The 17,297-nt window shown below is 41.2% G+C and overlaps 1 protein-coding gene across 1 annotated transcript in view; it reads left to right on the plus strand.

Annotated features, from left to right (window-relative positions):
- Nucleotides 1-17,297, plus strand: part of MANBA (mannosidase beta) — a 119,901-nt gene that overhangs the window by 14,840 nt on the left and 87,764 nt on the right. Inside the window, exons 4-5 of the mRNA XM_040237757.1 lie at nt 1,242-1,412; nt 6,214-6,337. Of these exons, the coding sequence (XP_040093691.1) occupies nt 1,242-1,412; nt 6,214-6,337 (295 nt within the window). The remainder of the gene's footprint in view (nt 1-1,241; nt 1,413-6,213; nt 6,338-17,297) is intronic.

The following is a 17,297-nucleotide window of genomic DNA, read 5'->3' on the forward strand; positions in this document are numbered from 1 at the left end:
ATCTACTTCTGGTTTATTGACTACATCAAAGCCTTTGACTGTGTGGATCACAACAAACTGTGGAAAATTCTTCAAGAGATGGGAATACCAGACCACCTGACCTGCCTCCTGAGAAATCTGTATGCAGGTCAAGAAGCAACAGTTAGAACTGGACATGGAACTGCAGACTGGTTCCAAATAGGAAAAGGAGTACGTCAAGGCTGTATATTGTCACCTTGCTGATTTAGCTTATATGAAGAGTACATCATGAGAAATGCCAGGCTGGATGAAACACAAGGTGGAATTAAGATTGCTGGGAGAAAAATCAGTAACCTCAGGTATACAGATGACACCACCCTAATGGCAGAAAGTGGAGAGGAACTAAAGAGCCTCTTGATGAAAGTGAAAGAGAAGAGTGGAAAAGTTGGCTTAAAGCTCACCATTCAGAAAATGAAGATGATGGCATCCGGTCCCATCACTTCATGGCAAATAGATGGGGAAACAGTAGAAACGTGTCAGACTTTATTTTCTTGGGCTCGAAAATCACTGCGGATGGTGACTGCAGCCATGAAATTAAAAGATGCTTGCTCCTTGGAAGAAATGCTATGACCAATGTAGATAGCATATTAAAAAGCAGAGACATTACTTTGCCAACAAAGGTCCATCTAGTCAAGGCTATGGTTTTTCCAGTGGTCATGTATGGATGTGAGAGTTGGACTGTGAAGAAAGCTGAGCACCGAAGAATTGATGCCTTTGAACTGTGGTGTTGGAGAAGACTCTTGAAAGTCCCTTGGACTGCAAGGATATCCAACCAGTCCATTCTAAAGGAGATCAGTCCTGGGTATTCATTGGAAGGACTGATGCTAAAGCTGAAACTCCAATACTTTGGCCACTTCATGCAAAGAGTTGACTCATTGGAAAAGACCCTGATGCTGGGAAACATAAGCAGGAGGAGAAGGGGATGACAGAGGATGAGATGGTTGGATGGCATCATCGACTTGATGGACATGAGTTTGAGTAAGCTCCAGGAGTCGGTGATAGACAGTGAAGCCTGGTGTGCTGCGGTCCATGGGGTCACAAAGAGTCAGACATGACTGAGCAACTGAACTGAACTGAAGTTATACTATCTCGGAGAAGTTATTTCTTCAGCAAAAAGGCTAGACCTAAAGATTTCAATTTTATGCATCTTTCATACATTCTGCCTATGTCTAAAATTTTATACATGAGGATGCTTTCATATTTGTTCTTTCTGTTTAATTTAGAGCTTTGATATTACACATATGGTCAAAGCAATGAACATCATTGAGGTGCGTTTCCAGTCACCAGTGATATATGCGAACCAGAGGAGTGAACGTCACACTGCCTACTGGGTGCCCCCCAACTGCCCTCCACCTGTGCAGGATGGTGAATGCCATGTCAACTTTATTCGCAAGGTAAAGGTCTCACAGTGGAGGGGCTTTAGCCTTAAGGATGGGATGGATGATGGTATATGAAATGCTTGTTTGAAGACTCCAATTGTATTTCAGAAGATGGGCATCTTTCTCCTGCCCCTTAGTGGGATTTATAGTGAAAATTAGAAATAAGAACCAAAAGTTATATGCATGTTTGAGGAGAAATTTTCTTTCTAGGTTCCCTTCTTGAGGAGTACCTAAGAACTTAGATAACATTGGAAAAAGAAGAAAAATAGGTGACTGATAATGCACCTTTACAATTTTTAATTTGGCTATACCATGAGGCTTGCAGGATCTTTGTGTCCTGACCAGGGATCAAACCCATGCCCCTTGCAGTGGAAGGCCAGAATCCTAACTACTGGACTGCCAGGGAATTCCCCCTTTTCAATTATTTGTAAAAGCACTTAAGTTTATCAAGCTTTACATCAGACTGTAGGTTCATATTTATGAGCAGTAGTTGTTACTAGCCTTCTGCAACTGTTCATGCATTGTTGATGTGTGATATTTTCCTGCCAGGTTCTCATAACATCTAACAAAAGATAACAAAGCCACAGGTGATTAATTTCCTTTGAGTCTGTTCTCAATCTAGATGACTAATACAGGGATGAATTAGTATATTATGTCACACTTAGTTTTTAATTTTATTTTTATTTTTAAAAAGTTTAATTGTGGTCAAATACACATAATACAATATTTACCATCTTAATTCTTTTAGGTGTACATTCAGTAATATTAAATATATTCACACTGTGTGAAATCAGTCTACAGAACTGCTTCATCTTGCAAAGCAAACTCTGTACTCATTAAAAAAACAACTCCCCACTTTCCCCCAACTCTCAGCCCCTGGCAACCACCATCTTTCAGATTCTAGGAGTTTTAATCCTCTAGGTACTTCATACCGGTAGAATCATATGATATTTGTGTATTTGTGACTGACTTAGTTCACTTAAACAATCTTTTATAACCTAATTTTGGACGTGCTCTCATCACTGCTCTATTCTGTGAGTTAAGTGATTCATTGGGTCATATCATACTCAGATATCAATATAATGTCTGCAAGGTTCATCTATATTGTAGCATGTGCCGGAATTTCCTTCCTTTTTTAAGGCTGACTAATATTCCATTGTATATACATACCATAGGAGCCTAAAGCTCATTGTGTCCAACACTGCACTTGGGATCTGAACCCTGCTTCCAGGGCTCTCTGTCTCATTGAACGGAGTACCATTTGTAGCAGTTGCTCAAGCCAGAAACCTCAGAGTTATTTTTGATACCTCCCTGTCTCTTTTTAAAAAGAGATTCAGAAGTCTTTTTGATGATGCAGATGTTACCTTTTTAGTAGTTACTGAATCTGCTCATGCTTCATCTCTACTCCCACACTTGGGTTCCATCTGTTACCATTTCTTGCATCAAGGTATTGCTCTGGTTGCACAACTTGTACCCAGTGACCTCATTTGCCTCACTCCAATTAATTTGCCCAAGGAACAGCCAGAGTGTTCCTTTTAGATAAAAATCATCGCGGCACCCCCACCCGCCCGCCTTGAAACTCTTCAACAGTTTATCATTGCATTTAGGCTAAAGCCCAAAGTTCTTAGCTAAGTTTGGCCCACGTGCCCACTGTTCTAGTCTTCTGCTTGTCTCTTCCCACTGTTTTCATTTCCTGGAATGCACCATGTTCTCCAGCATCTTGAGGACTTCATACATGCTGTTCCTTCTGAAAGCATGCCTTCACTCCCCCTCCCCTAAACACACTGGACAAGTGGTACTCACCTTTCAAGTCTCTATTTAAGTGGCTATTATTCAGGGGAACTTATCTTGACATCATTATATGTTCCCTGGCTATTTTCTTTATGACTGTTCAATTTGTTTCCTTTATTTTCCTTTGTGACTATTTGTTCAATGCCTGAATCTCTTGCTATATACTGTGAGTGCTATAAGCAGAAGGACTGTTTCTGTCTGGTATGTTAATATACTCCCAGGCCAAAACATAGAGAGCACTGCACAAATATTTTTGAATAAGTGAAAACTTTTATTTGCAGAGATTATATGAATTAGAGTGATTTGTAACCCTTGCTGGGGAAAATAGTCTGGCTTATAAGATGTTAAATATTTTTGCCCTCCTCCTTCTCTCTATCCCTAATAAAATAATTACATATCTGAACTTAAAAACCTTCCAGTAACTATCCCCAAGGTGGTCTTCATTCTGAACATGAGATCTTTAAGTCCTGATTTTATGCGGATACAGATGCTGTGAAGTGGTTTTAGTTCTTTGTTTTTCTCTGTAATGGAAAGTAAATTATCTCTGTTTTAGATAAGTACAGAACTTAGGAAATAATATCAAATGCTTAAATGAGAACAGTGTGGCCAGGTCCTTAGGCTCTGTTCTGCAGGTGCTCCCTTCAGGAAGATCTCAGTATTTCCTGTGGTGCTTGTTCTCTTTTAAAAGCTTACCTCAGCCTCACACATTTTGACTGTGTTTTGGAAATTTTTTTCTTTTCTCTTATGAAGTGGAAGTTAGAAAAATTCTGCTCTGGTTACCTGTGTCAGTGTCTAAAGTCTTTTTTTTTTCTTTCTTTCTTTTTTTAATGAAGTAATGAGACTGGATGCCATGATTTTAGTTTTTGAATGTTGAGGGCTTTTTTTTTTTTTCCTTGCTACTTTGTTTTTTTCTACTTTCAAAAATTTATTTATTTTTAATTGAAGGGTAATTGCAATAGGTGTCTAAATTCTGAACTTATTATTTCTGGGATGTAAGTTCAGAACCTAGGACTTCTGAATTCATCCTGGAGGAAATAGGGATTTGCAAGTCTATCCAGAGTTTCTTAAGTCTGCTTATGTGTATTTTTATCTTTCAGTATGTTTCCTCATTTTTTATAGTTAGAAGGAAAGTTATGACCAACCTAGACAGCATATTCAAAAGCAGAGACATTACTTTGCCAACAAAGGTCCGTCTAGTCAAGGCTATGGTTTTTCCAGTGGTCATGTATGGATGTGAAAGTGGGACTATGAAGAAAGCTGAGCACCAAAAAATTGATGCTTTTGAACTGTGGTGTTGGAGAAGATTCTTGAGAGTCCCTTGGACTGCAAGGAGATCCAACCAGTCCATTCTGAAGGAGATCAGTCCTGGTATTTCTTTGGAAGGACTGATGCTAAAGTTGAAACTCCAGTACTTTGGCCAGCTCATGTGAAGAGTTGACTCATTGGAAAAGACTCTGATGCTGGGAGGGATTGGGGGCAGGAGGAAAGGGAACGACAGAGGATGAGATGGCTGGATGGCATCACCGACTCGATAGACATGAGTCTGGGTGAACTCTGGGAGTTGGTGATGGACAGGGAGGCCTGGTGTGCTGCGGTTCATGGGGTTGCAAAGAGTCGGACATAAGTGAGCGACTGAACTGAACTGAACTCAACTGAATAGTAGTAGGTTCAGAGATATTTTGAAGAAATTTAAAGAGTATCTATTGTGTTGCTTCAGTGTAATATACTTTTGAAGGATAAATGTACATAATTTGATTTTATAGTCTTGGAACTTTTTTACCAAATTTAACTATGTTGCCTAGGTTGATAGATTAGTTATTGTATTAAGTTATCGATGGCTGTGTAACAATTATTCCAAAATTTATCAGCTTAAAACAACACTTGTTATCACAGTTTCTGTCAGGAATGCAGGTGTGTCTTAGCTGGGTTCTTCTGGTTCAAGGTCACTCATGAGGTTACTGACAAACTCTGGACCAGGGCTGCAGTCACTTTAAGCCTGGGTGAGGCCTGCCTAAGCTCCACCATGTGCTTATTGGTGGGCCTGAGATGGGCCTCCAGGCTCCTTCATGTGGGCCTCTTCCAGAATTGCCTCACAGCATGGCAGCCAACTTCTCTCTTGGCCAAGAGAGAGTTGAGTGAGCGCCTAAGAGAGAAAGTACAGTCTTCTATAACCTACTTTTGGACGTGCTCTCATCGCTGCTGTATTCTGCTGGTTAAAAGTGATTCATTAGGTCATGTCATACTCAAGGGAAGGGGGTTACACTAGGCTGTGAATACCAGGAGCGGTGCATTGTGGGTCATTTTAGATGCCGTGAATGGGACACACACACACTATTGTGGACTGAATTCTGTGCCCCCATCCACCAAATTTATATATTGAAGTGCTGACCCTCGATAAGATCAAAATGTCTCCCTGTTTGGAGGTGAGAACTTTAAAGAGGTGATTAAGTTAAATGAGACTATTAGGATTAGTCCTAATCCAGTATCATTCCCTGTAGCTCAAACAGTAAAGAATCTGCCTGCCATGCAGGAGACCAGGGTTCGATTCCTGGGTTGGGAAGTTCCTCTGGAGAAGGGAATAGCAATCCACTCCAGTATTCTTGCCTGGAGAATGCCATGCACAGAGAAGCCTGGTGGGCTATAGTCCATGGGGTCGCAAAGAGTCGGACACGACTGAGCAACTCACACAGTATCATTGATGTCCTTATCAGAAGAGGAAATGTGGACAACATTAAGGGTGTATGTGTGTGTTCACAGAAGAGGCTGTTAAGGGCACTGTGAGAAGGTGGCCATCTGTAAGCCCAGGAAACCAAACCTGCCAGCACCTTGATCTTGTATTTCCTTGCCCCTAGAACTGTGCAAAACTTAACTTCTGTTGTTTAAGTCACCCAGTTTGTGGTATTTTGTTATGGCAGCCCTGGCAAACCAATATACACATACGTACCATTTTAAAAGAAAAGGTTTTTCATAATGTTTAAGTCTCATGGTAATTTGAGTCTGTCTTCCTTTTTTCCCTTGAAATTAGATGCAGTGCTCCTTTGGTTGGGACTGGGGACCTTCTTTTCCTACCCAGGGCATATGGAAAGATGTGAGAATTGAAGCTTATAATGTTTGTCATCTGAACTACTTCATGTTTACCCCCATCTATGGTAAGCTAAGAGCTGTGATTTTTTGTTTGTCTTTTCTGAGCCTCCTCTGTGTTATAAACATTGGCTTTATAATTTGAATATACAAATATACAGTTGACCTTTGAACAACATGGGTTTGAACTGTGCAGGTCCACTTATATGTTTTAATGAGTTTGTTTTAATGAGTACTACAGGCCTGCATGATCTAAGGTCTGTTGAATCCATGATTCAGAACTCCAGATACGGAGGGCTGCCTTTGAGCATCAGTAGATTTTGGTCCTGGTCCTCCAGCAGGTCCTGGAACCAATCTGTGGTTAATGAGGGACAAGTGTACTTCTCAGAGACTTACTTTTAAAAAAATTTCATGGCACATTAAGTTTAGAAAAGTGAAAAATATGTACAAACTGATCTGTCATGAAAATTTATTTTCCATGGAAAAACCCAAACGAACTTTTTGGCCAACCCAATATATAAAGCAAGTAAGTAGGTGGGTAGCTACCTTTTCATATATTCTGAAAAATAAAAAAAGAGAGAGAGGAAGAAAGAAAGGAAGGAGGAGAGAGCGAGGTGAGGAGGGAAGGAAAGAAGGAAGGAAGGAACTCTGTTTTCCCTAGCTACGTATTCTTTCTTAAAAGAGTGGGTCTGCTGGCTTGCACTCCTTTTTGCTGCCCCTGTAGTCACTTCCAGAACTCCATGGTGCTGAGTTCTTGGTTTGCTTAAATCACTGGGCTGACTTTCTATCACTGCACATTTTCTCCTCTGAAGGCCATGATATACCAGCCTTGTTAAGAGTTGAAAGTAAACTGGAAGGCAAACAAGGCATTAAAGAAACTCTGGTAAGGTAAAGAATACTGCTTTTTCTTTTGAAAAGAGCATTGAGAAAAACCTCAGAAATCTCACAGATGTCAACAAATTGGTTGAGTGCTGGTCAAATATTTGTTGAGCTCTTTGCTCAGCACTTTGTATGTTTGGCTTAGAAAAGAAATATAATGTGTTTACTGACACTGCAAGTTGGTTGTGGTGTGGAGGGGAGAGATAAACAATTATCAAACCAAATTAGATTGTGTTGCAGTCTTCAGAATGACAACCCCAGTAGTTTGGAAAATCAGAGATCAGAAGATTTGAGAAGTTAGAGAAGTCAGGGTGAAGGTGGAGGCAAATGGGATTTTAAATGGTAGCTCATGATGCTCAGTCCAGTTCACTGCAGGCCTAACTAGACGTCGTTTATATGCAAGGATGTGATGCGACATCAAGAATTCTGGTGTCTTAGGGCCCATTGACCCTAGATTGCTCCACATGGAGCCAAATCTGTGTTTTCTGAAGGCTGAAGATGAAAGCACATCAGAGATGGTTGATAACTGAGGAGGCGATTAGGTGCTGCTGGCATTTTTAAATGTTAAAAAGGCATTAGAGGCCCTGATGTAAATTGCACATATAAATGTGGCTATTTAGAGCTTTCTAGTTTAGTGTTTCTCAAACTATTCTTCAGAGACTCAACCCAAACTGAGCCTTGCTATAAAATCAAATACATAATGGTTCACTCTCCCCAACCCCCATCCATAATTTTTCTAAGGTGTATATAATAAAACCTACTGTAAGAGGGGGCCTGATTTTCCCAAAAGTTATTTATTCAATAGTTTTAAAGTTTAATCAGCGTTTGGGTGGTTAGAAAAAGTGCTCTGAGTTCTGGTATTCTGATATCTGAAAAAATTTGAATAGCACTGCTCTAGTTTAATTTAAAAGCTTGAATATGAACCTAAATATTTCTTTCTGACTGTGAGTCATTAAGGTTCAGTTTTTAAGCCATTAGTGACTAGGATGAATTTTATTTGAATTAAATCAATTTAAGTGATGCTTAAAATTTAATTTAGACTCACTGTAATTAATTATCCATCTCAAGTACATTTTTGATGTTTTATGACTACAATATATTTTGTACTTAACAAAGAGAAAAATATGTTTCCTGTTCAGAAGATGTGTCCTATGCATATTAAGCAGCAATTCTTATGTTTTTGATAATTTTAATAGATTTCAATTTCGTTGCTTGATGTAATAGAGAAAATGGAAGCATAAACTTACAAAGCATTAGGAGAGAAACTTCCATTAGGAGTTTTTCCAGAATTTTTTTTTTCAGTTTGTATTTGGAAGATAGCAATCATCACTGAAATCAACAGAAATTTAAAAGTTGAAAAATAATAGAGAATAAACTAATATATTTTGGATACTTTTTGCATTTATTTTTTACACACTTTGAAGCAGGATTGTGAAAGTTACCAAAATTTTTTAACAGGAGTAATTCAGAATCTAAAGTAGATACACATCATTTTTATTTAAAATCAAATACCGTATTCGTTTTTAAAATTGGAGTGTGAAATGAAATTAATCAAAACTAATGCAAGCAGTGGCTAATCTCTGATATAGTTGTATTTAATTCTTATAAATGTATATATTGAGCTTATATTGATTGTCTCTATAATAAGGGAAGAAAGCAAATAAACTAATCTAACATCTAGTAATTTCAGTCAATTTATTATGAAAGGCTAAACTACTTTGATTTTGTGGCACTTTCTGCTTTCTGCCTGTTGCAGCTAGATGAAAATAACTTTTTGCTTTTCCGAATATTCAATTTATTTCTTTATTTAAAATTAGTGTGCTTACCCTTAAAGATAAAATGAGCAACCATAGTTCTCCAATTTAATTGTATAAAGTATGACAGAAAAAAGCTATTAGACTTTAAAAATTAACTTGAAATTTTTGTTAATTAATTTTCTTTATGTATATATATATATACACACACATATATATATTTGTCTTTTTCTACATTCTTAATTTTTTATCATAGTGCGCTTTTCAATATCCTTTGGTCATTTGTTTGATTTCCCTCGGCTTCCTAAATGATTTTCAAGTATTCTTAATGTTTAAGGTAATAAAAACAAATTTGTATTTAAAAAAACACTGAGGTCAAAGGGAAACAAGAGTTGCTCTCATTGTCTCTTACGCTCTTATTTATCTAGGTTAGAAGAGATACTGATGTATTGATATGATTTTCTTTAAAACTTTAGTAGAAAATAGTTATTTGAATACATATATGTGTGTGTGAGAGAGATAGAGACATATATTCAAATATTGATCATCTCATATTTGTAACCTGATGTAAATTGTTCATATTAGGCCCTAAAATTTATTAGGGAGGGATGGTTGTTTGCTTTTATGAACTTTCCATAAGGTTATGTAGACATTTTAAGTCCAAATATATAATGTTCTCATGAAACACTTCATTGTTTACTCTTTTGTTACCACAGTTAGAAAAAAATAGTGCAGAGATGTTTTTTTCCACATGTAAATCTTCCTCTGGAGCTGAGGTGAGCTGTGGGTCTTTGACCTGTGCTTGGGCACTTCCATTCCTCAGAGACACTGTCTTCCCGACCCTATCCACATTTACTTGTTGCCTCAGCCTAACGCACCCCATCTCCTCATTCTTGAAGACCTAGCCTTTGCATTGGAGGAGTGGGCCCAGCTCCTAGCTAGGCTCTAGCCTGCCTAACAGAGGCCTGTATTGAAGGTCACTGCTGCCCTTGGCTTACAGCTTTCTACAGAGCATATAATATTACAATGTAGCAAAATTCATCCATCTTGCTCTGTTGTTGTTTAGTAGATAAGTTGTGTCCCACTCTTTGCCACCCCATGGGCCATGTGGCCTGACAAGCTCCCCATCCATGGGATTTCTCAGGCAATAGTACTGGCATGGGTTGCCATTTCCTTTTCCAGTGGATCTTCTTGACCCAGGGATCAAACCCACATCTCATGCACTGGCAGGTGAATTCTTTACCACTGAGCAAGCTGAGAAACCTGTCAGGCTTGCTTAGAGCCTTGTTTAAAGCATACGTTTTCAAATGCAAGCATGCGTTTTCTTGCATTCATTTTGAATCACTTTTCATTACCCATAAAATGACAGTATTCAGCCTTGAAAATATATTTATGGCTAGGTAGGTTGTTTGAATAACCTCCTCTGATTATTGTTGTGTAAGTCAATTTGTTTTCTTCTCCAGAACTTCCCAGTTTATCCTTGTTTGGTGTTGGGGTGGGAGACGATGTTGCTTTGTGCCTGTTTTGTCTTGATATCATCTTTGAGGATTTTGTCCTGCTGAGTAGGCAAGAAGATCTTGCTGCTTGGCAAAGAAGGGGAAAACAACTGTTGTAACTACGTAAGCCTGCTTTTGGGGGAATACAAGCTGTATAGCTCTTTGAAAAGCAGCTACTGAAGTCTGTCCTGTAACTCCGGCCGAAGGACGGGAAAATATCCTATGTCTGAATTTAAACATTCTGAGGCTTGTTGTCACTGGTGTTCCTTCAGGCGTACAAGACTACCTGTTCACTGCAGCTCTGCATCACCTATGAAAGATGCAAGATTCAGCTCGCAGGTGGAGAGAAGCTGGGAGGAGCTCAGCAGGGCTAACGAATGCAGCCATCTTTGAAGAGCTTCCTCCTCAGAGAGATTAAGCATCTTTTTCATTTTACATAAGCAATCTACCAACGTTTGCAGATCCACCCCATGCTAACCTGAGTGTGCTTCCATGTCCCTACTGGTTCTTAACCCTCCCAGATGCCATCCTGTATTCTTAACCCAGCCCTTTTGCGTATATTTTGTTTCTTTGGGTAGATCCAACATTTTTTGCTCTTTGTGTTTGGTGTATAATTTATAGTGCCTGTCAAGATTCACAGACAGTAATTATTCAAGAAGTATATTTCCACTGTTTGGCAGAAATGCCCACATAACTAGTGTCCTGCCTTTGTCACGTAGTTTAGATTACAAAGATGGTATTCTGACAAATACAGGATCTGGGCACCATGTAATTATGCACTTGGCGGAGGGTCAGACACAATCTTTATGTTTGTAGATTTCAGTGTTTTTCCTCTTCTTTCCTTTTTTTTTTACAAAGACTCTCATATTAAGAGGCTAACATTCTATTGATGCTTTTGAACTGTGGTGTTGGAGAAGACTCTTGAGAGTCCCTTGGACTGCAAGGAGATCCAACCAGTCCATTCTGAAGGAGATCAGTCCTGGGATTTCTTTGGAAGGAATGATGCTAAAGCTGAAACTCCAGTACTTTGGCCACCTCATGCGAAGAGTTGACTCATTGGAAAAGACTCTGATGCTGGGAGGGATTGGGGGCAGGAGGAGAAGGGGATGACAGAGGATGAGATGGCTGGATGGCATCACCGACTCGATGGACGTGAGTCTGAGTGAACTCCAGGAGATGGTGATGGACAGGGAGGCCTGGCATGCTGCGATTCATGGGGTCACAAAGAGTCGGACATGACTGAGCAACTGAACTGAACTGAACTGAACATTCTATTGTACACCCTTGAAGTGCTTTTTTTCCCATGTCACATATTTACTATTAGGACTTAGGACTCTGAAGGGCAAAAAGCACATTTGCTTTTGTTCTTCCTCATTTTCAGTTCCTTTCTGTGTGTGCGTGCTAGGGTGCTTCTCTTTGATAGGCACCTCTGTGGGAGAGGCATGCAAGATGGAGAGCACTGGGGTCAGGAAACCTGGGCCCTCATCCTGTCCACTGGCTCAGGAACTTTGAGCTAATTCTGCAGTCAAGGCCTCAGATACCACATCTGCAAAGTGACTAGTAGATCACCATGTTTCCTCTGCCTCTAACATTTCACAGGTTCTTTCCCCATGTTTGTAAATTACAGCACTCATTATAACCCAGTGAGAGCTTATGTGTGGAAGAACTCAGGTTTTTTGAAGCTAGATACATGATTAAATGAAGATGATACTTAATTACAATCAGTTGAAGCAAGGCTTCAGGTGTAGTTCTGAGAGTGTCTTTCTGGTCCTTATAGACGCACTTGTGTGTGTGCTCAGTTGCTGAGTCATGTCTGACTCTTTGCGACCCATGGACTGTCACTCACTAGACTCCTCTGTCTGTTTGAATTAAGGTAATTCAGCCATCTTCCTATTTTTCTCCTTCCATGACTTGTTTTCTTTTTTTTTCTCTTAGACAACCCAATGAAGCTTTTTTTCCCTGACCACATCTTGACAAAAAAGTGTACTTCGTGGGAGTGTAAAAGGAGCTGGCACATTTTAGACTTTTAAGTATATATATATAGCTATATTTACTCGGCTGCAGCGGGTCTTAGTTGCGACATGGGGGGTCTTTGTTGTGGACTCTCAAGTTGTGGCACGTGGGCTCTGGAGCGCAAAGGTTCAGTAGTTGCAGCCCACCGGCTTAGTTGCTCTGTGGCATGTGAGATTTTATTTCCCTAACCAGGGATTGAACCCACATTCTCTGCATTGCAAGTTGGATTCTTAACCATTGGACCATCAAGGAAATCCCATAAACAGCTTCAAAGGCTAGCGTATCGGCCACAACTGCACGCACTGGAGGTGTCCTGAAGATTGCTCGTATGCAGCGGCAGCACACATTAATCTGGGCTGTGTGGCTGGTTACCCTTTCTGCAAATTGCCGTTCAAGTCAGACTCATGCTGATTTGGTTGGTTCGTTGTTTTTAGAAACCTCACACTGAATCAGCCTTTGAAGAACCTGAGAATGATTCACTGGCCAGAACCGTGTTCTCTGCCATGTCCTGGGTCACCTGCCTCATTGAGTTTGTGTGGAGCAAACTGTAAACTGCAGCGTCTTGTGTGGGGAACGGAACATCCGCTAGGACACTGCTGAGGCTGCAGGCCAGGGAAGGCCTTGGTTGTAGAGAGCGGGCATGCTGGCTTGTTCTCCACCCTGTTCGGATGATGAGTTCCTGTCCTGTTTGGGCCCAGGGTTGATTAGTCAGGGTGAGGAAGGATGCAAAACTTGATGTAACTGAGAAGGAGACCTGGGAGGGGATTTTGAGTCATGTACTAAACTTTCTTCTTTATTCCATCTAGTACTTTGTCCAGTTTTGAAATGATCTTGCATTCAAATTCAGGAGAGCTGGGGGTGATAGGTATTCTATAGGGAAGGATAATTTGTTAGTTACAAGAGATATGCCAGAAAGCTGTGTTCTAGAAATGGGTCTTGATTTATAAGAGGGAGCATTCCTTAACTAGATGTAAGATTATACATTATAAAATTAGCCAGTGAAAAGAAGAGACCGGGTAATAACAGAAAATTATTGTTTAAGTGTGCTCTGTGAACCTAAACTACTGCAATTTTCCATGACTTCTGGTGGGATGGGTGGTACTCCGTTTGGAAGATGAGAAAGCAAAATGTGTTGATGTAGGGTTTGGTAATGATGATAGGCTTGTAAGTCTTCATGTTGGGTTTTTAATTTCTCAGCCTTAGTTTTTTCATTTCGTGGCACTCAAGGAAAATAATGGGATGAGCTCCAGAGGTGTGTTGGTTTATTTTAGAACTTTCTGTGTTAGAAGCAGTAGACACTGGGCAATTTTGCCAGTAACCTTTGGGAGTTACTGTTACAGCTGGAAGCAGTTACAAGCAGCAGATTCTCTGTTGAAGAAATGATAGAAAACAGCTGAAGAGCCTGCTTGACCTTAGTGGTTATTGATTGGTAGGAGGGGCCTAGAGGGCAGAACTGAAACCTGTAGGTGGAAGGAAAAGTGGAGTTGAGATCAGTGTAGAGAATGACTCCACAGGTCAGTCGGTCAGTTCAGTTGCTCAGTCGTGTCTGACTCTTTGCGACTCCATGGACTGCAGCACGCCAGGCTTCCCTGTCCATCGCCAACTCTCAGAGCTTACTCAACTCACGTCCATTGAGTTGGTGATACCATCCAACCATCTCATCCTCTGTTGTGCCCTTCTCCTGCCCCCAGTACTACCCAGCATCAGGGTCTTTTCCAGTGAGTCAGCTCTTTGCATGAAGTGGCCAAAGTATTGGAGTTTCAGCTTCAGCATCATTCCTTCCAGTGAAAATTCAGGAGTGATCTCCTTTAGGATAGACTGGTTGGATCTCCTTGCAGTCCAAGGGACTCTCGAGTCTTCTCTAACACCACAGTTCAAAAGCATCAGTTCTTAAGTGTTCAGCCTTCTTTATAGTCCAACTCTCACATCCATACATGACCACTGGAAAAACCATAGCTTTGACTCAGTGGACATTTGTTGGCGAAGTAATGTCTCTGCTTTTTAATATGCTGTATACATTGGTCATAGCTTTTCTTCCAAGGAGCAAGCAATCTTTTAATTTCATCACTGCAGTCACCATCTGCAGTGATTTTGGAGGCCAGAAAAGTAAAGTCTCTCACTGTTTCCATTGTTTCCCCATCTATTTGCCATGAAGTGATGGGACTGGGTGCCATGATCTTAGTTTTTTGAATGTTGAATTTTAAGCCAGCTTTTTCACTCTCCTCTTTCACTTTCATCAAGAGACCCTTTGGTTCCTCTTTGCTTTCTGCCATAAGGGTGGTGTCATCTGCGTATCTGAGGTTATTGATATTTCTCCAGGCAATCTTGATTCCAGCTTATGCTTCACTACTAGTCAAGGCCTGAAAAAAGGGAGGCGGGAGTTTTTGTCATTACACATGTTACAGAAAGATTAGAATGGCATTTGGGGGGATATATTTTAGGATAGAGAGCAGCAAGCTTTTCTGTAAAGGGTCAGATAGTGAATATTTTAGTGTTTAGGTTCATGTGGCCTTTATTGCTTTTACTCAACTCTGCCTTTGTGGCACGAAGGCAACTGAGAGCAGTTTGTGAGCAGTGAGCATGGGTGCTGTCTGGGCTGCTGGAACAAAATACTGAAGACTGGGCAGCTTTGGCCACAGAAATTGATTTCTCATGCTTCTGGAAGCTGGAAAGTCAAAGATGAAGGTGCTGGCCAATTTGGTTTGTGGTGACAGCCTGCTCCCTGGCTTGTCGATGGTAAACTTCCTAGTTATGTTCTCATGAGGTGGTGGAGGAGAGGGAAGGGGGGAGATTGAGGGAGAGACAGGGGGGGGAGAGGGAGATGGAGGGGGAGAGAGACGGGGAGGGAGAGCCGAGGAGGGGGAGGGAGATGGAGAGAGTGGGAGACAGACAGCCATGGAGGCGGGGAGGGAGACACAGAGGGAAGGACATGGAGGGGGAGGGAGACAGCAGAAGGGAAGGGGGTGAGAGACATGAAGCGGGGCAGGCAGGGAAAGAGAGAGGGAGGGAGGGAGGGAGAGAAACTGCTCTTCTTCTCCTCTTGTAAGGCTACCTTCCTATCAGAATAGGACCTCCACCCTTATGAACTCATTTAACGTAGTTACCTCCTGAAAGACCCTGTCTCCAGATAGAATCACATTAAGGGTTAGAGCTTCAACACAGGGAGTTTGGGTGGGAGAAATGATATAATTCAACCCATAGCAGCTGTGTTCCAATGGAACTTTATCTGTAGAAACAGGAGGTAGTCCAGGTCTGGCCCACAGACTGTAGTTTGGCAGCCTGTGGTCTGGAGAAATGAAACACATCAGAAAGAAGGCTAGGTGGTCTGGCAGCACACTTCAGCAGCTTTGCAGATATGTGCTGCTTTGGTCAAAGACTCAGCCAGAGGGCATATCTGATGTCTGGCATAGCTTGCCATCATGTCCTTCTATATAATAAAACCCTCTCCCCACTTTAAAAATCCTGAACACCACTAAGATATGGTTTGGGTGAAATTATTTGGGTGAGAGTGGCCACATTTAAAGGTTAAGTGTACAGTCTCTAGTTTTAGACTGTCTTGGTTCACATCCAAGTTGTGCTGCTTACTAGCTGTGGGACTTTGGGTAAATTATTTAACTTCTCTGAATTGGGTTTCTCATTTATAACATGATAGTAGTGGAATTTACCTTATAAAAATAGTGTGATGCTTAAATAAGTTAATACATGTTGGGGGCATAATGCAATGCCTAGGTCATAGTATGTTCTTGGTAAATGTTGTTATTTCTTGAAATAAGAGATAGTAAGGGCTTCCTTACTGGCAGAAAGTGAAGAGGAACTAAAAAGCCTCTTGATGAAAGTGAAAGTGGAGAGTGAAAAAGTTGGCTTAAAGCTCAACATTCAGAAAATGAAGATCATGGCATCCAGTCCCATCACTTCATGGGAAATAGATGGGGAAACAGTGGAAACAGTGTCAGACTTTATTTTTTTGGGCTCCAAAATCACTGCAGATGGTGACTGCAGCCATGAAATGAAAAGACGCTTACTCCTTGGAAGAAAAGTTATGACCAACCTAGATAGCATATTCAAAAGCAGAGACATTACTTTGCTGACTAAGGTCCGTCTAGTCAAGGCTATGGTTTTTCCAGTGGTCATGTATGGATGTGAGAGTTGGACTGTGAAGAAAGCTGAACACCGAAGAATTGATGCTTTTGAACTGTGGTGTTGGAGAAGACTCTTGAGAGTCCCTTGGACTGCAAGGAGATCCAACCAGTCCATTCTGAAGGAGATCAGCCCTGGGATTTCTTTGGAAGGAGTGATGCTAAAGCTGAAACTTCAGTACTTTGGCCACCTCATGCGAAGAGCTGACTCATTGGAAAAGACTCTGATGCTGGGAGGGATTGGGGGCAGGAGGAGAAGAGGATGATAGAGGATGAGATGGCTGGATGGCATCACATACTCGATGGACATGAGTCTGAGTAAACTCCGGTAGTTGGTGATGGACAGGGAGGCCTGGCTGCTGCGATTCATGGGGTCGCAAAGCGTCGGACACGACTGAGTGACTGAACTGAACTGAACTGAAGGGCTTCCCAGGTGGCACTAGTGGTAAAGTACGTGCCTCCCAGTGCAGGAGAGGTAAGCAATGTGGGTTCAATCCCTGGGTTGGGAAGATCCCCTGGAGAAGGGCATGACCACCCACCCCAGTATTCTTGTCTGGAGAATCCCATGGACAGAGGAGCCTGGTGGGCTACAGTCCATGGGGTTGCACAGAGTCAGACGTGACTGAGGTGATTTAGTATGCACACAGGGGAAGCCGGAGGCAATATGATTAGGAGCTAAAGGTGAGGCAAGTGTCAAGATTTAGAGATATTTTAGAAAATAAATAGCTTTGGATCAGATTGGAGTGCGTG

The sequence above is a fragment of the Oryx dammah genome, unplaced genomic scaffold (assembly GCF_014754425.2).
Source record: "Oryx dammah isolate SB20612 unplaced genomic scaffold, SCBI_Odam_1.1 HiC_scaffold_3, whole genome shotgun sequence".
Classification (NCBI taxonomy): Eukaryota; Metazoa; Chordata; class Mammalia; order Artiodactyla; family Bovidae; genus Oryx; species Oryx dammah.